We start from the raw sequence: 26,166 nt of genomic DNA on the forward strand, positions 1-26,166 counted from the left end.
TTTTGTCTGGGTAGCACTGTGGGCACTTGACATGTTATTAGCTTGAGGGGCAGTCATGACAAATTCACTCCATATCCACTGATTTGCAAGAGAAATTCCTGCTGGCCTGGGTGCTCATGAGCGGGGCACCAATAATGAGCATCCCTTGCAATCTCCCTCTCCCTATTATAATTATGAGAGAAAAATATTACTGCTTCTATGAACCAGAACTTTCCCAGCAACTTGAACTAAATGCTAGTTATTTCAGATACCAATTAAACAGTATCAGGTCTCTATGAAATAAATCAGCAATTAAGTAATTCCCCCTGACACAATGAGAAAGTTCCGAAGTTCTTAATCCAATAGAACCAAAATGGCTGGATTTAAAAAAAACCCAGGAGCTGATTCTGGCCCACTGTAAAGACTGTTTTTCTTTTTGGCCTCTATCCTGATTTTGCCATGTTCAACAGTGGAGGATATTTTGCATGGTAACAAATGTATAGATCCAGTTTTCCCAGCTCTTCCTGAAAGTTCCATGCTCCCTCCCATCCAAATCTTTGTAGACACTGAGGCTGCAAAGTGCTGCAGAACTGCAGTCAGGAATTTCACGTTGGTCAGGAGTTATACTCACCGTATTCCCACATTTTTCAAGATCCTTGTCTGTCCCTGTTGCATCTTATACACATATGGTGGGACTGTGGGACATTGTTGAGGTCTGATTGGCAGAGCTGTCCTAAATCACCATCTCTAAGGGAAAAACCACCACATTGATATCCTTCCTTTCCAGTTATTTATTTTACCCATAAATACCATGTTTCCTTGTTTTTAAAGTTGTTTTATGGAATACATTTAGTTTGTGGTTTCTAAAGTCATACTAAAGCATAATATTTATGCTACACATCTGTATGCTAAAAACTGCTTGTAAGAATAAACTTCCAGCTGTAAATGGATTCCATCAGCTCATCCCTTTTCCTGCCCCAGTGTCTGGCACCTTGGCTGTGCAGCAGAGCTGTGCAGAGCAGTACAACTGGAACATTGCACAACTACCAGACAGATTGTTAGAGTGATAAATAAGGGTTCTAGCAGATGGAAGTTCTTTCCTACTTGCCATTTTGCAAAGTGTAAAAAGCACAGATCACTACTGCAGTGAGATTTGTTTCAGCTGCCACTAACAACCTTTGAAGAAAGATGCTTACAACCCCTGGGAAAAAGTCAGGGTGCTCTGTGACCTTTTGCAAGTATGATTTATTAACATCCAGCTAAATTGGTTACAGAGACAAAAATAATAAATCAAGTTGTGCATCAAGGTACTCCAATGTTATGACAAATTTTTGGACTGAAGCAGAAAACAGGGATGGTCCTGACTACAGAGACTTCTCAAATATCTGAAAGTCAGCAATAATTCTAATACATAAGACACCTTTCCTCAATCTGAAATCACTAATGCCCTATCAAAACAAACAACAAAATTCAGCACTTAGCAGCTTTGTTTATGTAATACCTCATACATGTGGGATGGTTTTCCAATACTGGAACTAGGAAAATACTGTTACCACAAAGTCTTTCAGATCTCAGGGATGCCAACCAACTCCAATGTGTGGAGCTGATGGACATAATCACCTCTTGTGGATCAGCATCCCAAACATTCTCATAAGCTTTAATATAGTTTTGTTTTACACATTAAAAACACCAAATCCACAATTATATTTTAAAAAATGAACCATTTAAAATAATTCTTTAACATATGGCAACTACTTATGCAGAAAATTTCTCTTATTGCTTTCAAAAAGCTGCAGCAAGAACAGTATCTAAGAACTGAGCAGTACAGTAATACATTTGGTGGTAGGTTACAGCATTTACTAAGTTTCAAAAGGTAAGCCAGATAATGTGCAATTCTTATGAGCCAACAGCTGCTGGAGTAAGTTGCACCCACCAGTAGCTAGAAAATAGAAAGGATGAGTTATTGAACACTGTGAATTTTATTTATTGTAGGAATAATTCATGAATGAAAACACACTCAACTAAAAAAAACCCTGTCATTTTAATGTCACTCCTTTGAATAGCACCATCTTATTCTAGCCCTTCCAAGATGTATTCAGGTATGTGGACAAGCCTTCTCTCTATTAAAATGCACCATGGGCCAAGTTTTGCACTCCTCTTCAGCTTGCCTCCTCTGCATGAGTTGCACGCAAAAAAGAAGCCATACTGAACAAAGTAAGATCTGCTGAAAATTTCCTGCTCTGCCAAGCTGGTCATTTGGAGAGACAACACAAGAGATTTACACAAAAACAGATGAAAGGACATTTGTAATTAGGATCTGCTGAGCAGATACAGATACATATTTCCATAGCACACTACCCTTACCAAGTCTGACTCCAGAGTGTAAGAAAGTCTTATTCACAGTCAAAGAAAAGATACAGAAGGAATTTATGGGGAAAATAATTTAACTGCAGTCTCTAAGTATGATTTATCATTTGTTGATATGGACTGTTTTCCTTTTCATCGGGTTTTTTAATAAAGAGAAAAATAGGACAGTGAATAAAGGACCACATAGAAAACCTGAGCAGGACTGTAAACAGCTGAGGGAAAGTGGGGGGCATGGAAAGGGGTGAGGTCTTAGGTTGGGTTTTTGGGGGGGAGTTGTTTGTTTTGAGACCAGTACTGGACCATAGTGCAACATGAAAGCTGTCCCTGGCTGGGCCCTAATTTCTGGTCCTGTGAATTGGTGGTTTTTTGTACCATGATCTGGACTCAACACTAAGCTACCAGGTAATACAGGTGAATGTGTTTGCAACTATTATGTCCTTCAGAGGCCAGATTTTAAAAGAAAGCAGCAATCCTGTTTCCAGTCCTTTAAAAAAAACCTGGTTGCTGTAAGAACAGATCTCCAGGATGTTTTCTTATCAAAATTTGGGCTGTTTTTTTCCTTCTTCCAGGCATCTGACTTTCCAAGCTCTGCATAAAGAACCGAAGTACAGACTGCTGGATCTGTACTTCTAAAAATGCCTAAAAGAAGTAGTTCAGTGCTGGCAAACTACCACATCAGGCATATCTCAGAGAACAGAGATCCAGAAAGGAATGCAGTGATTAATGGTGCATTCTAGTTCCACTTGGTCTAAAGGGCATTTTACACTACCCAGAGTCACCCCCTGAACAAGTGATGCTGTTTTGTAATCCCAGATTTACACAAAATCAGAAACTAAACATCAAGCCTGCAAATCTGAAAGTAGAGCTGTGGGTTTCTGTTCCTATGTTTCCCTGGATTTTTTTTTTCTTTCTATGCTTTACAACTTGAAAAACAAAGCAGGGTTTCAAGACCCAAAGGCCTGAGCTGTTCCATCACCTTGATGGAAGTTTATAGCGAGGGTTTTACTTTATGAAGAGACACACAGAGAAAGGCAGAGCTGGACGAGTGCTTCTCAAACTGGCCTCCAAAATCGTATTAAGCAGTGTTTATAAGGTCATGAAATAAGAGAGCCATAACAGCAGGCAAGGGTCAGGAAATTTTAAGACTGGTCCATTGAGCTACACACCTTGGGGAGCACAGCTGTCTGTGAAAGAAGCAGTTAAGTTGCCTGATGCATTCTTGTTTACCTTTCAGGGCAGAAATAAAGTGAGTAAAAAGACCCTCAGCGTCAGTTTTTAAGAATAAGAGTTGCCTTAGTTATACTGCAGAAAGCTAATATAAATTTTGTACCCATTAACACAGCTGAAGTTTTGGGCAAGAAAATTACCAAAATTTCATATTTTACCAAGAATAACTTTATAGAATATATTAGCTTTATGAATGTTGAATATATTTACATGCAGAAATACACAGAACTAACATCAAGACAAACTTCTTCCACTTCTTAATATACAGTTAACAGAAGTTTAACAACTAAACCAAATTGTTTTATACAAAAGTAAGCAGGGAAAACTATACTGCAGTTGGAAATGTGGGGTCAGAGGATCATTCACAACTGGTGTGTATTATAGATTTACAAAAGGAGCAATTACTTGTTCAATGATTTTGCTTCATGCATTTAAGAAATGCCCTGGATTATTCTCGGTCATTTTTATGGAGACAGTGCTAAAATTCTGGAGTTTACTTTCTTGATACAGAAATTTTGATGAACAAGTTTTTATATAAGGCACTGCTCACCCCAATGCTTCTTGTCATTCATCCCATGTGTTTCGGAAAGTTTGGAGTGTTAGAGAAATCAGACTTGGCACTGCCAGTCTGATTTCTCAAAAATCATGACTCAAATACCCCATATGAGACTTGTTTTGTTTAATACCTGTGTGGGGGAATCCCCTCCACACACAGAATATACAAACCCAGCAATCAGATCAGGCAGTATCACAGTAGCTGCCAAATATGACAATGAGCAAGCTTAATGCAGCCTCCACAAATTTTGCTCCTTTTCTTAAAAGCTTTTATTTCCTCTACCCTCTTTTGTTTTTAAATGAACTTTAATTTTAGTATAAATTGTAATTACCAACAGCAAGGATAATTGCAATTATCAGCTCATTTCTGTGCAGGTTTTGACAGTTAATACAAGGATAAAAGACAGGAAGGGAACAAGGCATGAAGAGAACCTCATTTTTCTTGAAAAGCCAAACAGCCCCCAAATTTTAAGACTTCCTTTGGAATCAAAGCCCAGATTTTGTCTTCATGTAAGTGTGAACCTTGCCTTGTTTAAAGCTTCTGCCATGGTAGCCAAGTTTTTCAAAGACATATTAATTAGATATAATTATGCTAATTTCTTTGGTAATAAATTATGGAAATGATCGTGAGGGAGAGATCCTGGGCAAAATGAAAAATTGTAAAAAAGCATTCATCTGCCTCTGAGACAATGAGGCTTCAAGGTAATAGAAAGCAAAGTTCAAATATACATGTAATCTGACACTACAGATTTTGTTCAAAATTAAAACCTTCATAGTATTTCCTTCATGTTATATATAATACATAGATCCATTTTTAATAGATTTTCTCTAGAACAATGCAGCACATTTTGCAGTAAAGTGCAAGCTTTTCTAAGCTATTAGTCTGTCCTCCTAGGAGTCTACTTTATCCATACCATGTCCAGTTGTTCCAGTCATAAGCCAATTTAACATGCCAGCATTTGGGCTTATTTTGTGTCTTTACAGTGGCAGGTAAAGAAAAGAGAAGGGTGTGGTGACAGGATGCAGATCTATCACACAGAAAACTGTGTTGTTGCCAGAGAGTTGCAGACACACAGAGCAGATTTGAAGAACCATGGATGAGGCTTGGGTTGCAGATAATTTGTAATGCAAATTAGTCTGTTCATGACTATGGCATTGTGATTTGATGGGAAAAAAACCCAACAATACTGCCCATGTCTATAATCTTCATTCAAAAGTGAGGCTTCTGCTACATTTGCTCCCTGTTAAATTTCTGACCTATGGTTTAGTAGCTTCACAAATTGAACCATACATATAAAATTACAGGAAAGGGATGCAACTGATTTAGTGCAACGGTTAAATATTTGTCTGAACTTAACAAACAAACAGAGGAAGATCAAAGACTCCATACACTTCTCCATAAGGCAGATGGTAATTTTTTAAATATAAGATTTTAAATACGTTATTTCTTAAGAGGTAGAAAATATCAAAATACTAGGAAAAAATTTCTAGCTTAAAATAATCAGTTTGCTTACTTTTTAAAAAGTCTTACTGTTGAAATTTTTAAGTGAATAAAAACAAATGAAGCTATGGAAGCACAGGATTTCGTGCTCTGTATAAGATTTCACTTACTGGAAAAAGAGAGAGCTTCTTCATCTAGTCAGTGCTCAAGGAGTATATACAAATGATCTCCTCTTCTTGCCCTGTTGGGGGCTATAAATTTGAAGTGAAAATTTTTCCCAGTGGAAAATTTTGGCGATTCCTGACTTTCTAGCACTACACTTAACCAGGTACAGTTTATGTTATAAGGCAGTAGAACCACCAACGTAAGCTCAGAACTACCTTTCCCATAAAGCTAAGAAGAAAGTTAATAGAATCAAAAGCTTACTTAAATCTTTCCTGCAGACAGCAAAAGATCATAGTCAGATTCCAGCACCAGCTGATAATCTGTTTTAGCAATTTATAGCAGCCCAGAGACAGCTGAACTACTCATTGCACTGTGGAAGCCCACCTACAGTTTGAGTTACTAAGGCTTGCACTCTTCCTCAGCACGGCTAGGAGATGCTGATGCTACTGTCTCCAATGCAATTCAGTAAGGCATAATTTAACTCAGAACACATTGAAAAAGTAGTGTGAAAGCTCCTCTCTTTTCCATCTGTTAACATTCAGTACTATTTATTAAATATTTTATAAAAGGAAGTTAGGATATTTATACATTCAAACAATCACTGCAATAGTTGAGTGAAGGAAACAAATGAATTATCAGATTCTAAATTAAGCATGATTCTGGAGATATGCACATTTGCACATATGCTCACACCACACATATTCTGTATGTGTGTGTGTATATATATGTGTGTTCATATAGATATATAGTTATATTTTATATATATGTCTTTTAAATCAGATCCAAGAATACAGCACAGAATATCTTCACTTAGCTCCTCTTTCACCAGAGGACAGGATTGTCCAGTTTGGAAAAACCAGGTTCTTTCCTAAGGTCCATGTAGGTTCCATTGCTCACCCAGGAGTCATCGCTGGATTTCCTATCAAAGATTAAACAAAGGTAAGCTGATATTTTCCATCCATATGCTGTGTAATGCAGTGCAGCACCATGCACAGATACCAAACCAGCCCAGGAGCAGTGCAGGTGAGCAGGAGCTCATTGAAGCCTGCAAACAGCTTGGAGAGCTGAATGGGTGTGTCTGCACTGGGCCATGGAGAGGCATCTCAATCTCATGTTCACCAGTCAACTTCACTATTGACGAACCAAATGCATTAACTCTTATCTGCTCTAGTATTTTTGCTATATAATAATTAAATTCTATACTTCACCATTTAAATCTACAGGATAAATCTCAACTTTCAAATCCTCATTTTAAGGATTCAAATCCTCATTCTTATTCACAATTCTCATTGTGAATATACAATCACAAAGCATGAGACTTTGTCTCTATCCACCTTCCCTTTAGTAGGTGTGATTGGCATGTGATGAGTTAGCTCACCAGCTTGTCAGATGTAGTAGTCTAAGCCATTCCCTTTTGCACCTATTTAAAACATTCCAGGGTTCCTCAGAAGGAGAGTACAGATATATGCAGAAAAAAATAGGATCCCAGATCTGCAAATAGGCCCTTACAACATTCGTCTTGGCTCCAACTCTTTCACTGCAGGAGGACAGAGAAGCTGGAGGGCAAAAGACCACATCCTCACCAGCATTCCTTTTTCTCTTTCCATGCCTGAAGTCTCCTGTTTAATTGATTTACAACAGGAAGAGATAAAGTGCCCTCAGAACAAAGATTCTCTCTCCATAAAATAGAGGAAACATGTTCAAAAATAGCCCTGGAAGTGACAGGCTCCAACTCTGCACACTTCCACACCAGCCAATCCCACTGAATTCAGCAGAACTTCAGAAAAGGTAATTGAGCTGAATCCAGCTACTTCAGCGTGCTTCAAAGAATCAAAGGTGCTGCATTCACTCAGGCAAATTCAAATGTAGACCAAATATCAATAACCATCAAGGCAAAAAAAAAATAAAAATTCAGGGATGCACTAATAAAAAAACCAATTCATAACTGTGACTTTTAACCAAGTTAGGAGTATTCTTCATCACCAAAGTACAAACCCAAAGTATATAGGGGAACCCTGGGAAAAGCTGGAGCCTGTCACATGGCAATTTAGAATCAGATCTATAATAAGAATTTCGATAAATGATAGTATATGCTAATTATTATCCAGTACCTGAAAAATCTAGGCTGATGCTCTAGATTGTTTTCTTCTAGCACCTTCCGTCGTTCTCGCTGCAGCTGCTCGATCCTCTGCTTTTGCATTTCAGCTCCTTCAATATTCCCTTCTTCTAGAAACCTGCAGCAGCAGTGATATGAGACAACTGGTCTCCTGCCCCCAGAAGAATCAAATCTTTCCAGCAGGTATTTCACAGTGTTTGAAAGGTAAACAGCTACCTCTGCAGACAACTGCACTATGAAAAAGCACTTAAGGAAAACTAACTCTCGTAACAAGCTCAGAGTCACAGTTACATTACATTCTTCTACTTGGAAATTTGAAAAAGTAAAAATTTCACTGCAGAAAGAAGTTTCAAGTGTCTCAGTGTTTGGTTATTTAAATACTGTATGTATTTGAAGTACCTGAAGCACTGAAGTTTTAACATCCTTGGAAAGGCAATTATCTAGAAGCACCCAAGAGGCAATTTTAGGACACACTTCCATAACAACCAGACCATCTCTCAATAAGTGATTACAATGTCTGTTTCAGATACACATTAATGTAAAAATAGAAACACACTGCAGTTATCCACAGAAAATAGTCTGAGTTCAGGGTAAATTGAGTGTACAGAAGATTATGAACTATTTAAGGAAAATATTTCAGTTAAAGCTTCTTACCTTTGGTCTGGCCTAAAACGTGTATCAGTGGATGGGAGTAATGACCTAGTTTGTGGGTCCAGTTCATTTAACTCCAGTGCAAATTGTGTAAATCCATACCACTGTTCAAAATCTTTAGGCATTGGATCTACAGAAGGAAAAAGTACATTCAGAATTTCAATTAAAATGCTATTATATTGAGAAAGAAAATTTCAAGCTCCCTCCAGTCATTTGTTTATGCCTGATCCACAGTGTCAATTCTGGGGGAACAAGAGGTTTTTAATAATGTGACAAAAGAGAACATCCCCTTTGATAATTGCACTGCAACAAAACAGATTTCTGTTCTCTCAGCTGAATCACAGCACAACTGTGATGAAGGCCATGCTATTATAATAATGTTTTTTCAAAACACAGTAGACAAAACCCCACAAGCTTGGGAGAAATTCAGCTATCACTGGCATTACAGAATTGAGCTTTGTGGGCTGTCCTCCAGTGTTCAACACATGAAATAAACAACACTTCTCTGCACGAGCAGTAGGAGTTTATTCCTTTTTTTTTCCTCTTCCTGCTAGAGTCCTCAATATTCACTTCATGCCCAAATATGAAAATGAGGGAGAATGGATAAAATTCAGGAAGCCATGGGATTAGGTTCTCATATTATTTAAATTATATATTCTTCTGACCTAGCTTTTAAATGCTTGGCAAAAATCTAATATTGTACAGAAAAATGACAAGAAATTGGGGCCTAATAAAGACATGAAAACAGCAAGCTTATACTGAAGATCTCAGTTTGTGTACATGAGCCATTCTGATCACTAACTTGCTCTCCATATGCAGTTTGAAGATGAAGTTGTCCCACAGTATAAACTTTCATGCCACTTCCCAAAGAGTCGATGCACAACTTTCCCAGATTTATCCATGACACTGCCTTCAATCTCGTGTGCATTTGGATTCCAATACTTTGCCTAGAATTAAAAGGAACAAGGGAAAGAAGGTGCATAAGAGCTCAAGTGCAGGCATTTTGCCATGCCAGTAGCACCAGGCTGTAGAGCAATGAGAACCGTACATTTAGGTGTGCATCACAACACCAAATGCAAACAGCTGCTGTTAGTACCATTAAAATACAAACCTATTAGTATGTTAGCTTCTTAAAGTACTGACATTGAGAATTGTATTTATTTGTTTGCCTTTTTTAGGGGCAGCTGACCCTGAATTTTGCCCAAGCTCAGTTGACCTGAGTCCTGACTTGGTTATCTACACGTCTCCCAGATTTGCAGAAGAGGAAGAGAAGGAACTCATACGTTAATCTCCACTTTAAACACTTTACAATATCAAAGGTGTGAGATTTGCAGGCTCTCAGTCTTAAATATTTGAACTTTAAACACCTACTGCAGTTCTGAAAATACATTAAAGTACTTTCAAATAAGTATTTTGAAAAAAAAATCACCTTCTTAGAAAGCACAAAGTTTTCAGGAAGACAAATAAAAACCCCCAAACTTGCTGGGGAGCATGCCATGCTGCATAGGTACACTGAAGTACTGTATTCTTTGTATCTGCATGTGTTCTATGTCAAGCACAGTCTTTCTCCATCAATCAGATACAGAAAATGCAGGTTAAGGTAAGTCTCTTAGGATGATTTATAAAAGTATTTCTCAGGTTAAATATTTCAGCATTGCTTTACATTTTCATTGATTTTCATTTACTACGAAGTCATCTATTGCCAAAAACTGATTTTAATTTCAGTTATAAGGACAACAATTCCTGAAGAAGCCATATATATTGTACTTGTACTGTAGCAAAAGCTTTGAGTAACACTCCAACTTCTTACTTAAACTCCTCTGAGTACCTGCAAAGGGCTAGAAAAGAGCATCAGGAGAAACACCCTGCATAAGCACTGGTCCTACAGCTGCTGAATTACTGCAACCACAGCATGTGCCATGGCCTAGTAGGAGGCATATGGTAAAGCACTATCAGTAGCCACCTTGTGCCTGTGTCTCTCATCAAAACTAGAGTAGGTTTTCCATGATATTGCTGTCCCCATAATTCCTCCTTTTCCAACAGAATCACTCAAGAAAGCTGTTGCTTCTCTTCTTTGTCTAGTGAGTGGCAGTTCCTTCAAAGTTGCAGCTTTCAAGGAATCACAGGTAATTACAGCTTGTAAGCAGAAGTACTGAGCTTCAGCAGAGAGCATCCTCCCACTGCTGTGCCTGTTAGAAAAGGCAACATTGCTGTGGTTACCTTTATGAAAGTCAGTTTGCAGTGGCATGTGTCATCATTAAGATTTTTTATGATAATCTCTCCATAGTGTTCAATCCATCTTTGCCCACTTAAGATGTTATGGATGCAGGATGTCACCTTGTTCCATGCAAAATGGTCTTTAAAACTGTAAGGAAAAATACACACAAGAAAATTGTCACACCATGTTCCAGTGAGCTCAACCTTGAGGAAAAACATTTGCAGACAACTTGATTAGAGAAACCAAATCAACTTTTTTTTTAAACTAGAATGCTTCATCTTCTTGCTTCAAACCATCTCAAAAACAAACCCTATGACAACAATCCCACCTCCCAGAAAATCCTTTTCACTTCTGCTATATACTTTGGTCTTGAATTCAGTTTTCTCTCAATTTACTTGTCCTTCTAACCAATTTTAAGTTTCCAGAAGTGATCATTCCGATATCTTCTACAGTCTGGGATGCCCATTCCAAGCTTGTAACACAGTGACAATGGAAAACACAAGGACACTGGCCACCAGAGTGATCCCAACGTGTACTGAGAGGAATAAGCTTGGCTCAAACTCTCAAGGCTGAACCTAATACATGTGCTTTAGGCAGGAGCCAAAGTTCTCACCAGGCAGTTCAAGATGCTGTTGCACACTGGGAAACAGCAGACATGGAGAGATAAACAAATGTAATAGGGAATACAACATTTTACCTTTTGTGAAAGAAGTAGATGCTCTTATAAAACAGCTTTATAAAGCATCAAGGAAAGGAAAGGAAAGTCTCATGAATACAAATTCATTCTGGGTATGGGTGGCCAACTCACTACAGGTAAGGTAATATATAAACTTACAAAGCACCAGTTTCCCCACAGCAAGTGCCTCACACACATCCTGTGAAGTTACTGGACTCTTTCCCTACCTCCCCTTAATCACCTGCTTTCACTTGCTGCTTTCTAAGGGCCCACACAAGGACAGTTTGTACAGACTTGCAGATAGGCAGCCAATTCATCCCACAGTAGTTTGTTGTTCTGCCCTTACCTATGCATGTTACATTATCATAAATGCTAAAAAAATCTATTTGTTTCAAAATGAACCTTAATACTAATGCTTAATTTTCCCCTATAGCCTTGGCACCCTTTTTATACCCAATTCCGTATCAAATACACAGGGATACAAACCAACACATAGAGATCACATATGAATCAGATTGCTTCCCAGTTCATCAGCCCATCATAGGCCCTAACATGTTAATTATTTTGGCTCTGAGCACTCATTCACATCCTAGAAACCTTTAATTTAAAAGCTTAGGGCAGGTGCTATGAGCATGACATGGTTTATACATTACCTTTTAGATACTATCTTATCAGACTACCATTTTATCCACTTAAAAAAAAAAGGCATGCTTGATTTGATGAGTGCTAGGTTCTTGAAATCATTGGGGTTTTTTTGGTTGGTTTTATTTTTTCAGATGCCAAGATGGCAGATTAATTCATTTTGTACTCTCTCACTGGAAAACAGATTTAATTGGAACAATACTCAACCCTTAGACCTCTGGTTCTGCAAACATGATGGATATAGGCCAAATTTTAAGGGATTTTAATTGCTCATCAATAATGGGCACTCTAACAAGCCAGCATTGAAACACTGCAGATTTTTATTTAAAAAAACAAAAGGAAACAAACCAACTATACTGAACACTTCACTACAGTGGCTGCTTCCTTGGATAATGAACACCAGATATGTAACTGGTTCTACTTATCACTTACAATCATTATTTCTGCAGTGATGATGGTTGTTGGCCTTGCCTACAGCCTAGAGCACCCCATGGTGTCAGGTCCCTACAAGTATAGTTAAAAAACACAGGAACACCACCACCTCTTCCCCCAAACCCATACTCAAGCAAAAGAATTCATAGCTTCCTTTACAGTTTTTCCCTGTGAGTTTAAAATGCATTAAGGTTGAAATTCAACTGAAGTATGAAAATACCTTTCCATACTTTCAAAAAGAAAAATACTTTTATTTTTTCAAAGTACACAGAAGCAAAGGGTTTTTTTTCACTGTTTGTTTGTCATAACTTCTGAAAGAGTCAGTGCTTTTGATTTATGCTTCTGGTTTTGGTTTGGGGGGGCTCTTTCTTCCTCCCCTTTTCCCTTTAAATGAATTCAAAGCCACCAGTCCTTCCAAAGGGCAGAGCAGAACTCGCTGTCCTCTGAATGAACCTGGTTTCAGTGTGTGCAACATCTGTGCCTGTGCATGAACAGCAGTGCCCAACGGCAGCACTTACGCTGGAAGGGTTACGTGCGTTGTGCCAACTGGAACAATCTCCATGGACTTTCCCCAGAATTTGTTTTTCCATCTGACATCTGGAACAAGAAGTAAAAAAAGACAGGTTTAGTCACTGGTAGGTGAATCAGGCTGTTTCTGGGCTCTACTTTATTTTCAAGAAATTCAAAATAAAGTGCAACAGAAGCGTCCAAAGAATGTTGTGGGACATTCAAATACATGTTGGTGGGTTTGGTGTTGTTGCTGTTTGCTTTGTTTGATTTTCATCATAATATTGGTTATTTAAATGGCAAAGTAACATATGTTTAACAGTCTTCTCAAAAAATTTTTCAAAATAAAGAAATTTAAATAAGCTATAGGCAGCATATACTTGTCTGCAATTCAGTTGCTAGTGAATGAATGCAGACATTTTCAAAAACAAAAGCAGAATTTCAAATACAAAAATACAACAAGAACATCCACAGTCAAGAGGCTAAAGAAGGTTTCAAGGGCACAAAATGGCAGAGGGTTTTAGTCCAACTCCCTCTGTAAGTTTAACTGGTCTTTTGAAATCTTGTTTGAATCACAGAAAGACATGTCCAAGTCTCATGCCTTTTCTTCAAAAATATAGAAAAGATAAGAAAACTCAATGCAAGTTCAGCCAAATTGATTGAGCAAAAGCACCTGGAAGAGAAAGAAGCAGAGAAGAGCATGGCAAAATGCATGTACAGTTAAACTGGGCTAGATAATCAGGCAGTAATTTTCATAGTAACTTCAGATCTCAGGGGAATAGTATCCTTCCTATTTTAGACTCTAGGAACTCCATTCCCTGCCCAACCTGAAAAAGAGGGGAAACTTCAACTCTAGTCTCAAAAAGTTGCTAGTTCTAACAGAAGGAAAACAAAAAACCATTTCCTGTGCAATTCTGGGCGGGAAATCTTACACTAATTGTGAGATGGATGCTCAAACCACAACTAAGAAGTTACTCAGGTATCTCCTGAGATGTGTGTGCAAGTGAGGAGTGAGCCACACTGAGCTGCCTACCATTGCAAAGACTAGAATGGGATATAGGGCAGAATTCTGCACACAAAGAAGTTACTTTTCTTATCATGTGGGAAAAGGACCTTTTGGGTTTTTTTGTTTTGGAGTCTGGTGCTGGGTCAGCATCTTCAGTGACAGTGATTCTCTTGTGATTCCTACACTGCACGAGTGCTCCAAAGCTACTTCCAGTGTGGTGTTGTTGAGGCAAATTCTGTCCTGGCTTTCTCTCTTCTGCACTGGGATGGAAGAGAAAGGGCAAAGGTACAAACCCTACAGAGTTGAACAGTTAAAATGCATCACCAGATTGTGCCCAATTCTATACTCATAAGTGGCAAAGCTATCCCACAGAGATCAGCATGTGGGAAACATCTTGGGAGCTGGGGTGCAACTTCATCACGCAATAATTTTAGGACAGAAGAGAAAAAGCAAAGTGTTATTTCAAAGCTATGCTCACACTAATTCATGCACAGATGCTGGAATAGATGAAACTTCCTTCATTTCCACTGCTCCTGTGTTGACACTCCTCTGCAAAAGCAGAGCCAGCTTCATAACTCATGGAAAGCTATTTCCAAACTATTGGTCCCTGTCAGAGCCCAGCCTTCAGTTCACAAGATGTGATCAGGAGATTTCTTGGTGATGGAACACATGAGCTAAGGTCAGTGCCTGGTGGGATGACAGCACTACCCTGGCAATGCTGCTGTCTCCTTTTCAGCTGAGAAGGTGACACAGTAAGTGAAAAGGTCTTTGCACACAGAAAGAGCTGAGCTCACTGACAAGCTGCCTTTATGATTAAATTGGTGTTAATCTTTCCATGTGAGTTAATATAACCTCATTACAAGAGGTCACAGAATTTAAAAATTGCCTTTACAATGGAAAAAAATCATTGTCTAGCCCTCCCATAAGTTCAGCCAGCCATATTTAAAAACAAAGCAAACAAAAATTCCCAAGCCCTGCTGCACTCTTGATGGGTCCTGTGCCCATCAAGACCAAACCTCAGACTCTCACATTAATCAGATTCTCAGCTCTCATTAGAAGAACTTCATTCTCTAAACAGAAGTGTTAAAATATTTGAATGATAGCAATTGTCAAAATCTGTTAAACAAATCAGCCTCATGTATTTTTATTAAGATAGGCTGCTATCTGATCTTATTTATACAGTGTTCAAGTTACTGAATACATTTTTGGTCATCTTAGCTTTTGGGCTATGAACAAAAGGATTCTTCTGTCCCTGTATTTGTTTACAAAGCAAAGAATTACACAGAATAATAAAGCCCAGACTAATGGCTTTCAATATCTGTTCAGTATGGCTCCATCTGTAATAACTATAATCAAGTCAGCAGAGCCAATCAGGAAAAAAAAATACAATATGGCCACATTGTGATTTGACAAACCCCTGGGTGAAGGATTTTAAGTGAGTTAAAAGGCATGGTTATGTTTTGTGTACACTCCAAAATTATCTAATCACACAGGTGCTGTTACTGGCTGACACCTTCACTAGCAGTACACAGCAAACAAAGCTCCAACACACATCTTTTGAAAAAAAACAGTAGTCAAATAGCAAAAAATCTTACATACTGTAATAATGCCAGCAGAGAAAAGAAGGTAAATGTATTTACCCTTGCTGTTAGCTCATTTTTGAAAATTGCTTTCAGAACAGGTTTACAAGATTTGCCAAGGTTCAGGATTTAACTTGTAGTGTTTTCATGCTGTCTTTGAGCTTGTTTGTTTTATAAATAGCTTGACATGCAATTCTTTAGTAAAGAACAACATCCCCTCCCCAAACAAACCTGATTTTAAAGAACAACAGATATTTGTACATGAAAATAATAATCAATTAATGTTTCATGAAAAAAATCCAAACAAAGCAAAATCTCCTCTGAATTTTTATAATAGCAGAAGATCCAATTAAGAAGCATACAAGTAAGTGTAGGCTAATGTTTCATAAAACCATTCTAATACAAATTTAAGCAAGGAATTTCAACTTTTCCTAATTTATGGATATTTTCTGTTGGACAAACAATGAAAACATTATGCACACTGTAGAAGTAAATGATAGACTGAAGAGTTACCTTGCCAAAAAGCAAAATTCACAGATTCAGCATGGCATGCAGAAATAGGTGGGTGGTGACTGACCTAATAGCAAGACATGAAAAGAGAGGGGGACAAAAGATTAACATATGAACACTTGAACAGTCATTTTGGTTTGGCTTCTTTTGTTTTGTTTTCTCCTTCATTCCCATATGGCATTTATAATTTGAACATTAGTTTTCACTTCGCAGTTGTGTCCTGAAGGGGGAGGCAGTGAGATTAATAAAGGTTCTCAGACCTAAGAATCCTTGAAAGAAGTGGGAAACATTTATTTTTAAAGGCCTGAGATTTAGTTCGAGTGAAAATCTAGATATATACTTTGTACATCATCTCTAAGGTGATAATTAAATTTACCCTTAGGACCTCTTAACATTAACAAAAGATTAACAAAAACCACACCTTGAGTGCACAAACAAAAATGTTCAAAAAACCAAAAACACAGCAAAGGGCCAAAAGCTTCTCTACAGTGAATAACCACAAAACCCTGAGTATGAAGGAGGAGATAGTGATCAGCATCTCTAAGTGGGCCAGGGGTGAAGAAATCAAGCCAGGAAATTCCACCCAGCAATCCCTACTACTGCAGCAGTGACACCCAGGTGTTTCTGGGTGAAACTCTAACCACAGGCACTGCATTTCATCAGCTTTGGCAGGACGTGCAGAAATTAGGGCAACCACCAAACTAGCAAAGCAAGGACTGTGAACAAATAAACAATTCAGACTATTAAAATGAAACAGTAAATAAAAAAAAGCACAAAGTGAAAGCAACCCCTCCTCCTCAACCTGAATTCTCTCTTCTGGGTGAACACCGCTAACAACTGACCAGCACCAGCTCTTAAGATGTGTCATGCCTGCTGTTCCTTGGGCAACTTTATTTTCAAGTCAAATTGCTATTTTTCACTATGAAAAATCAACTCAAAAAAGTTAATCAACTTTTACTTTTTTATTTTTTTATTACTCATTTCACAAATCTCTTACTAAGCATTTTTTCCCACAAACATCTAGTTATTTATTGAACATCCTCTACTTGGTTTAAAAAAAAAAGTACTAATTACTTTCAGCTATGGCCTAATTCAGCAAGAGCAACACTCTCTCTCTCTCTCTTGCATACTGTACCCAGATTAACCCCAGATGTCACTATAATACATGGGTTAAACTTAGCTCTCACTTAAACTGTGATAATTCCAGAGTAAGGTCATGGTGCTAACAGGAGTTATTCTAAACTCCCTCTAGTGATAAAAGAGAATATTTGTTACTTTTGTGCTTCTGTCAGTCTATCCCATTAATTACATTCTGCCTGCATTAACAAGGCATCTGGAGTAAGCATCAAAATGCCACTGTTCCTGATATAAAGAGAAATATTTAATGCTTGCAAGCTGCATTAAATTTCTTTCTTCCTATACTGCCCTCTGTTCCTAATATTTCTCCACCCCATATTCTTACAGTAACTTTACCACTCTAAATTCACCTCATTTATTTCTCATATTAGAACAACAGTTGTTCATAGCACAAGCCCTCTCATGCAGTAAAATTCTTCCTTATAAAAAATAAACTTTGTACTGGTTTGCCCAATAGTCAAGTGACAATATCTTCCTTTAATTCAGTGTAACATTAAACTCAGTACTAACTTTTATTCACCACTTTGTTACTCAAATTTGATGCTGTGCTGGTACTTGCAGTGCTCTATACACATAATTTTAGTACTGAAGTAGCACAGTGATGAACCAGATATATGAACTTTAAATTTGATTCTTGCTTTGACTGTATTATTTTCTGTTGGGTTTTTTTTTTTTTCCCTCCTTATTTTTACTCTTGCCTGTGACACTTCCTGAGACTAAGGGAAGATCACATAACATTCCTTTCTGTCAATTCTAAAACATAATGTGCAAAATGTTGTACCTTCACAGGCGGTCAAAAGCACTTTTCATTTCCTGAAGGAGGCCTCTCAGAACTCTTTCTCTGATCAATTTTCTAGGTTGCACACCTTTGCCCACTTGCAATTTTTGTATTTTTTTGTTATGTCTAGACAGAATAGGACAGCTTTTCTTCTTACTTTGCTACCAGGCACCAGGTATTTGAGTTTTATCTCTTTTTAACATACACTTCAAGTTTAGCAATTTTGGTAGCCTGGCTGGTTTAAATTTAGTATTTTTCACCCATACTTAATAATTATTCTCCTACTGGGGCATTATCTTCATAAACACTCAGACCATGATGTGCTGTGTTCATCCTTCACCTGCTCAGCTGTGGTAGCAAATTTGAAAGGCTTAGCCTGCTAAGTATTTGGATAGGAAGCAGAAAGAGTCACAGTGCCACTGGAAATACTTGTGGTTGATTGACTCACATGAGGGATACATTTGCTATAAAAGAAGACATTAAACAGCTGAAGATATAGTATTTTTAATGATCACACACAAAAGAAAATGACAAGAACGTAAACTTTTGTTGCAGTTGTGATCAGATTTCAGCATGGGGAATTGCATTCTACTTAAGCAAGGTATCTTGTTACTGGAGCAGGCAGCCTGCCAGCCTTTGTTCCTCCAGTGTCAGCTGCTGGTTGTGATGTTCCACACCAGACTTAGCAGACTTTCCTCAAAAAACAATTCCCTTTGTTTATAATTCAGCTAAGGGTTTTGCTGGGCTCGGGTAATGTAGAGTAATCTTGTATTTTGTCAGTAATTCTAGAGAATTCCAGCCACACATTTAGAATTCAGCAGTGTATCGAGTAGCAATTCTAAGGGTTGCAGCATACAATACCTGTTCTGCAAAGAACTGGAAACCCTTATCTTCACGGATACATTCATAGGTTTCTCCAAGCACAGGATTAAATGGCTTACTTCCAGCTCGGTAGTAACTGGATGCATAGGCAGAGACTGCAAAGGCAGCTATGTACACCTGGGAAGTACATATTTGGGACTTAGATTAATTCATTTACAACAGACAAAAAACAAATAAAAGCAAGCTTTATCCTGATTCTGTATTTTCCCCTTCATTTGCAGGCCACAGACATGTACGCCTCCTGCAAGCTGAACCCTAGTTCATACATTAGAGGATTATTCAATTTTCAGAGTCATTCAATAGGTCAGGGATAGAATTGTAAGGGTCAGATACTGCAAATTTCATCAACTGAAAACAGCATTTCTGAAAGGTATTTGAAACAGTTTAGTATTCTGCAATACAGCTCAGAGAAGTAACCTTAAAAGTCACTGTTAAATTTTGTATAATAACTGGTTTTTATAGTTACATCTGTGACTCCATAAATTTTCCACCTATCCTTTTCATAAACATGGCACAGGAAGTATTGGATGATATGTTACCAACTTTGCTATTTCTAATGCTATTTGACATAAATTGTTTTTTATCTGCTGGGTGCTATTACCTAATCATGAAACTGTTGATTATGACTGACACACAGGTAGCCCTTCCAAATTTTTGCTGTCAACTCAAACATAACATGAGAAATTAGAATTCAGGGTTGTTTGATTCAAGTCTTTTTTGTAACACATTTTTTCCTTTTTTCATTCCCTTTTCTTCATCTTGTGTAAGTGTAGATACTCTCTTTTCAGTTTCAAAAAACAAATCCGCTGAGGATAGGCTCTTTTATGAACTATTGCAATTACTATGCAATAGCTAGTATTAAATTTCGCTTCAGGAATTTCTCAAAGGCAAAGAATACACCAGTCTGAGGTAATTTCCAGATGCTTGGGTGTGGGGAGGAGGGATAAGGCTTCTTTTCCCTCCCTTCTGAAGAACTACTGCTCATTTCCTTTTCCTTTTAGCATATGTTCTCAAGAGAACAAAAAAAGCTATGGATTGAAACCCGTTGTGAATGACCACAGCCTGGGAACACACCCTAAACTGCAACTCTTGAAAGTGTCAGAATGAGGAAAGAGACTTTTCAAGCAATATTTTTTACATGACTACCTACTCTCATTAATAACCTCATTTTGAGATAAGATACATTGAGTTGAAAAGGCTTAATTCAGTTTATGAGAAAATTTGTATCTTCCATTTAAGAGAATTTAGGGAGGATTATTCTAATCCTTTATTTATGGGCTTGCATATTAAGTAGCTCTTGTACACCTGGAAGCAGAACAACCAATGCATTTCTCTCTTGTTCTTTTGCCAAATGCAGAATTCAGGGTTCTGCACTGGAAGAGGATGACATCATTATTGTACCCAACGTAGAGCATTCATCCTGGTTTTGAGATGCTGAACATTTTGGATAAACACAAAAGCTTCAGAAAACCAGTTAATAAAAAAACATGGAGCTCATTTAGTTAAGACAAAGATATCACAGTCATGTAGGGCTGGAAAATCCAGCATCTCTATGAAGAAATGTGTAACCACAACAGACACCATTGAAAAAGATATATTGTAGCTTTCATCTTTGAGAGGGAACCAAGTTCAATCCCCTCCTCCCTTTTTGCTGTAAATTTTTAATATTAGAGAGCAAGAGCTGCAAAACAGAACTAAGCTCCTTTTTTGTTTAAACTTGCAGCACAGCAAGGTACTTGAGGAGAGAGAGACTTTCTGAAAAAGCAACAGAAATGGAACAGAAGAGTCAAAAATAGTGGCTATGTGAGTATGTACAGACATTTGGAGAGTTTACCTCTCAGCTGAGAGAAACACAACAATGGACTAGAACATCTTCACTTCTTCAGCACTCCTTTTATGCTTACTCTATTCTAATTCTGCTTTATGTTCCTGAGTGTTTGGCATCAGGTATTTACCATGCGCTCGAAGGGGTTTGGTGTGTGCGCCGCCTTATCCAGGAGCTCGCTGTACTCCAGCTCCTCGCAGAGGCGCTGCAGGGTGTTCAGGGGCTCGTTTAACTCCACAGGCATGGCCACTTTGGAGAGATCCTTTCCTATGTTATTCCTCAGGATATTCCACAGGCTGATGTTACTTGTGTTAGGACATGGAGCGGGCAAACACGTTCTCCGCTTAGAATTGCATCCGATTCCGCTTTCAGAAATACAATCTGAAAAGGAAGGAAGTGGCAGAACAAATACATTCATATTTTCTTAGTTTCATCCCCCTTTGCAAACACACATTAAAATGCAACCATCTTTCCTTCTGTCAAAACTTCCTTCCACCCACGACTCATTTAAGTATTTCACTTGTGGTTTGAAGATAGCCTGTTATAAAAATGACAAAATTAAGAATCACATTTCATGTACATTAACGGAAGTAAAATGCCAAGTACAAGAGATGCATAAAAATGACCATCTTTTCCCTTAAAGTCTATAAGAAAAGGCTCAGAGTTTCCACTGAATTTGAAAGAGTAAATATTGTAAGTATTTTATTTGTAACAGAGATGGATTCCTATCTGTTTAGGGGATATAAAACCTCCTTCCTTGACAGAGCTTCAATTAAGTTGACACTTCTCAGAAGGCAAGATGTAACTTACAGATGCAAGGATAATAACTACTCCTACTGATCTTTTCCTACTTCTTTGCATACTCCTACCAGGGAAATTTACTGTACCATGAATTTACATTCAGGCTTTTCCACATTGCTCCCCATAGCCTTAAAACTTAGCGATGTTACTTTGGGATATACCCATATATTGACAGAGAAGTGATGTGTTTTGAGGATGCAAAAGCTGAAGCAACTGTAGAGCTATGGGTTTGCTAAAGACTAAAAAAAAAAAAAAAAAAGGACTCAAGTCAAGAGTCCTTGACTTGACATGAATACCTGTGTTCCTATATCAAAGCAATCAGAACAGGATAAATAGCTCTAAGTGTGCCATGACAGGATTTGCAGCAAAATCCAAATAGAGCTACAAGCTTCCACAACAGGCACTCGTCTGAAGTGATTATATTGCTTAGCTGTACATCACCTTTGTTTCAGAGAGGAATGTGTTTGCCACTACAGGAACATATTTTATCTTTCCACGTCCTCAGGAGCACCTAGGAAGCTCCTGCCTTAGGACCAGTTACAGTTTGGAGACATTCAGGCATAGCCTCAGTCTGTCAAGCCCTGTCCTTTTCTGGCTTTGCTCACACAGCTCTGTCTCAAAGGAGTTAAACCCACGCTGGGCTGCACATCTCTCTCTGTGCTACACATGCCTGAAGAATCCCTGCCCTGAGGTGCACCCAACCAGCACCTCCTCTTCTCTGCCACTGCCATAAGCACAGCATCAGCAGCGCTTACAGCAGTGACAGGTGACCACAAGGACAAACTTCTCCATGCCTGCCATGCCTCCCAGCCCATGCCTCACGTGGAACATTTAAAGGGTAATCAGTAGCCTCAGAGTTTTAAGGAAGGAGTTTCCATCTTTCCTGCCACTGGAAAACTCCAAGTCCTAATACCTCATAAGACTGAGTTACTCTAACAAGGTCAGGTGAACTATTTGCAGCCCCTTGCCTATATCTTTCTTTTTGCTTAAAAATGGCAGGGGAACTAGGAGTCCAAAAATCTACCTGAAACAATTATGCTGTTGAGAGTTAAGGAGCTGACTTCTATACTTCCTTATCGGAAGAATTTATTTAATATCAGAAGAGGACAAAAAGAAGGATGTTCCCTTAGATACCTCAGAAATGAGGTAAATGCTAAAAACTTAACCTTGTTTGAAAGGGCTCCCAGAAATGGTATTTGGCTATGTCTTTTGACAGCTTCTGATTAAAAACAGAATAAAAATTGGCTCATTTATGTATTCTGGACCAGTCCATTAATTGAGGTAAGCTAGTGGAAAAACAGAGTGGAGTAAGACCTTCAGTACTCAGATACCAAATTTTCTAAGCAGTGAAATTTGCCTAGTCTCCATTACAGAAAGACTCAGGCATTTCTGGTTTGTAAGAGCTGTGACAGACAGAATGAATGTCAAAGGACGTTTAGATATCTGACCTCCAGTTAGAGTCAATGACTTTTGAGGCCAAACTGGACCATTATCATCATCTGATCTGACCTTCTACATTACAGTGGCCAGAGGATTTTGTCATAATCCCACAATTTATGGTGCAGCTAAAGCCCTGTAGGAAAATGACATCCAGTTTTCTATTAATGGCAGTGGCAGGCTGCCCAAAGCACAGAAATAGCAGGTACCAGAAGCATGCAGAGGTGCTTCTTATACTGAGGAGCTTCAGTGACAGTCTTTGTTAAAAAAAGATGAACTGCCACATTAATACAGCTTTCTAAGGTCCAGATCATGAGATAAATTCATTTGTATTCTTTCATATCTTAAAGGAAAAAATTGAAATTTCTTCATTTTGAACAGTTACAGAATACATATCAAGCTACCCAAGTTCATAGGAATCTGCTGGTTCTTGTAGATCATCAGGAAACAGCTGCTAGTGAGAAATCACTGTTCAGCATTTTTGAAAATAAAAATATATTGTTAGACTGGGAAGAACATTGTGGTCAGCTGAAGTGAGTTGAAGGCACAAAGCCAATTAGGTTGCAATGACCAATTCTTCTCCTTTTTTTGTGACTCTTTCTATTAGGAGGACAAATTAGCATAGGTACTAACAACATTATCATGAGTAATACATGCAAGAAAGAAATCCTTATGGTCATGCACCAGAGCTGCCAGTGAGTAATTATTTCTCATATTCCTTTAAACTCTGGGTTCTGCTAAACCAACAGGACTTCTTGAATGCAGTTGCTAAATTGCAGACTGAAAAAATAGTGTGACAAAAAAAAACTGTTTTGAAAAAATGAAAGCAGCTGGGCCTTACTACTTTGAAAAAATCCTGTGGCCATGAGAAACTGAGAGAGAGTGGGAGTTGCATCAAAGAAGCCAAGAAAAGAGGTGCTTCCCTGCTGATACAGAACCACCATCCTGCTTAATCAACAGTGCCCACATAAGCAGATTAGCTAGAATCTGCTGTTCCAAACCAATCTCAGTCTATACAAGAAATAACACAGGCTTTTTACATCTCAAAATCCAAAATATCAAATTATCTAGTAAGAGAAGAAAAAAAAACCCAAAACAAGCAGAAACAAAATTCTCAAAACATGGCATAAAAAACTCACTGAACTTACCTAAAGTTTGTCTTTCATTCTCCATGTCATTGCTTAGGTTATCTTCTGAGACATTATCACTGATATCACTTACATATGAGTCATCATCTGATACCTGAGTGTGGGGTGGGGAAAAAAACAAGATACAGCACTCATTAAAAAAATCCCAAATGCATGTGGACATTATTACTTTCAGTTGCAATTGTTGTTCTAATATAATTGAACTGTTTAAGCTGTCTTTCAGTACTATAGAAAAGTACTACAAAGTCCAATGGAGATTTTGGGAGAAATGGCTATAATTGAAGTTTTAACTTGAGAGGAGACATGCTTTCTCTCTGTGGCTTCACAACTAAGAAGGTTTTCCTCATATCAAAAGCCAAGGTTTTTATGGAACCCAAAGGGGAAACAAAGATCTAACAAATTTCAGTATGCATGACATCAGCCTTAAGGTACCTACAGGTACCACAAGGACAGGTATGAATAAGTATTTTTGTGGTGCAATTCCCTGGACACCTGTATGACTCAAGGCAGACTACAATGCCTGCAGTATCTGTATACAAGCTACTTAATTGCCATCTCCCTCACTAAGTGTGTAAGACTTGGTACCCTTTACAGTGAAGAGACAATGACAACAAATAAATATAAATGGCATATTAATTTCTAAATGTTTTGAAAATTTAAATTTTCTGGCAGTCTTCTAATGTACAGTTAGCACCCAGAAAGATTGCCTGTCAATAAGCAGACAAGAAAATACATCTGAATGATGTCAATCTTCTTGCTCAGACCTCATTTTCTGAAGAACTAGCAGACAGCAGGACTTCCTGTGCATCAAAAAATTCTGTGAGAGAGTCAGCGATAGACAGTCTGCTTTCATTGGAGACCTGGTGAACCAGACCTCTGCCTTCTTCTCTTGAATTTTCCTGTTTAAAAGGAAAAAAAGTTTTGAGCAGGGAAGTAGCCCAAACAACATTCATGCATGCAATTCCACAGTCTCCTAACCTGAAGGGCTGTAAAACACTGGGAGAAGATTGCACATGCTCCTCTTCAATTTACATGAAAGATAGCATGTGTTTCAAAGTGGGATTTAAAACCAAAGTAAAGCAGACTAAAGAGAAGGAAAAAGGAAAATAAAGCAATGCATATTGAGTAAAACACCTAAGGTACTGCATATAAAAATGCTTTGCTATTTGAATGATTTAGCCAGATATAACCAAGTGTACCACCAAAAAGCCCACAAAATAACAAAACTCCCATCTCTTTATATTACACCCTAGATTCACATCCCTTCCTGATCTTAGCAAATTAATTAATCTTTTCCTCTCCAAGCCTTGCTTAATGCAAAGTCTGCTGTAGAGCAGCCTACAAAATTCAGAGGGGTAAAATTGCTTTTTTCATAATAGTATGTTTTCCTAGCTCTTTTTCTTCACTGATTTTCTATGCTGTGCTTTGGAAATTATTCCTTCATATCCACGCTTGAGGTAGCTCCATGTTACCCAAAACCAACATATTATTAAAGCCACGTAACCAGAATTGCCTTTGCTGGTGCACATTGGACTGCCAGAGAGATCCTGGTAGCCCCTCCCAAGGAAGCACTGCAGATCATTGGTGTGAGCAGAGCTCCAATAGGTGACCTGGCAAAGGTGGGGTGACCAGTGAGACTTCTCTCTCATTCTGTGGTGGCAGTAAAGAAGGTGGAGAAGCTTGTGTGCCACTGTTTTCCCTGATAACTCCACCAACGCAAAGGAAATGAGCTGTGCTGGCCCAAATGAGTGTATTAGCTGCTCTCAAGATTTTCTGCATAAGGTGTTTTACTATCTCATAACCATGACTTCCACATCATAATTTTGCAGGAATTGTAGTATTTTATTTTCAGAACAACATAATGAACAACCTGACAAGCCCAGAATCAAGCTGACAAACCTTCTTTCAAAGCTTTTCTGCTGGTAGGTTTTGCAATCATATGGAATGTTATTTGGTACACCATTGATAATGGTGCCATGGAAACAAAAACTGCTATACAAAAGACTTGAAAAACCCCTCCTTTTACAGCAGGGATAAAACAGAACCTCAGAATTGCCCCTCCTGGAGGAAGGCAGTTATACTAGCC

The 26,166-nt window shown here is 38.2% G+C and overlaps 1 protein-coding gene across 5 annotated transcripts in view; it reads right to left on the bottom strand.

Annotated features, from left to right (window-relative positions):
• Window positions 1-1,099: 1,099 nt before the first annotated feature.
• The window catches only part of OSBPL3 (oxysterol binding protein like 3), an 85,119-nt gene continuing 60,052 nt past the window's right edge, over window positions 1,100-26,166 (bottom strand). For all 5 annotated transcript variants that reach the window (XM_064412529.1, XM_064412565.1, XM_064412538.1 and 2 more), the window contains 11 exons: window positions 24,845-24,979; window positions 24,081-24,174; window positions 20,825-21,075; window positions 18,849-18,986; window positions 16,076-16,139; window positions 12,988-13,066; window positions 10,722-10,866; window positions 9,304-9,448; window positions 8,505-8,631; window positions 7,846-7,968; window positions 1,100-6,653 (listed from right to left, as the gene is read on the bottom strand). In XM_064412529.1, coding sequence (XP_064268599.1) covers window positions 6,557-6,653; window positions 7,846-7,968; window positions 8,505-8,631; window positions 9,304-9,448; window positions 10,722-10,866; window positions 12,988-13,066; window positions 16,076-16,139; window positions 18,849-18,986; window positions 20,825-21,075; window positions 24,081-24,174; window positions 24,845-24,979 — 1,398 coding nt within the window. In that variant the 3' untranslated portion in view covers window positions 1,100-6,556. The remainder of the gene's footprint in view (window positions 6,654-7,845; window positions 7,969-8,504; window positions 8,632-9,303; window positions 9,449-10,721; window positions 10,867-12,987; window positions 13,067-16,075; window positions 16,140-18,848; window positions 18,987-20,824; window positions 21,076-24,080; window positions 24,175-24,844; window positions 24,980-26,166) is intronic.

This window comes from Passer domesticus, chromosome 1 (assembly GCF_036417665.1).
Source record: "Passer domesticus isolate bPasDom1 chromosome 1, bPasDom1.hap1, whole genome shotgun sequence".
NCBI lineage: Eukaryota > Metazoa > Chordata > Aves > Passeriformes > Passeridae > Passer > Passer domesticus.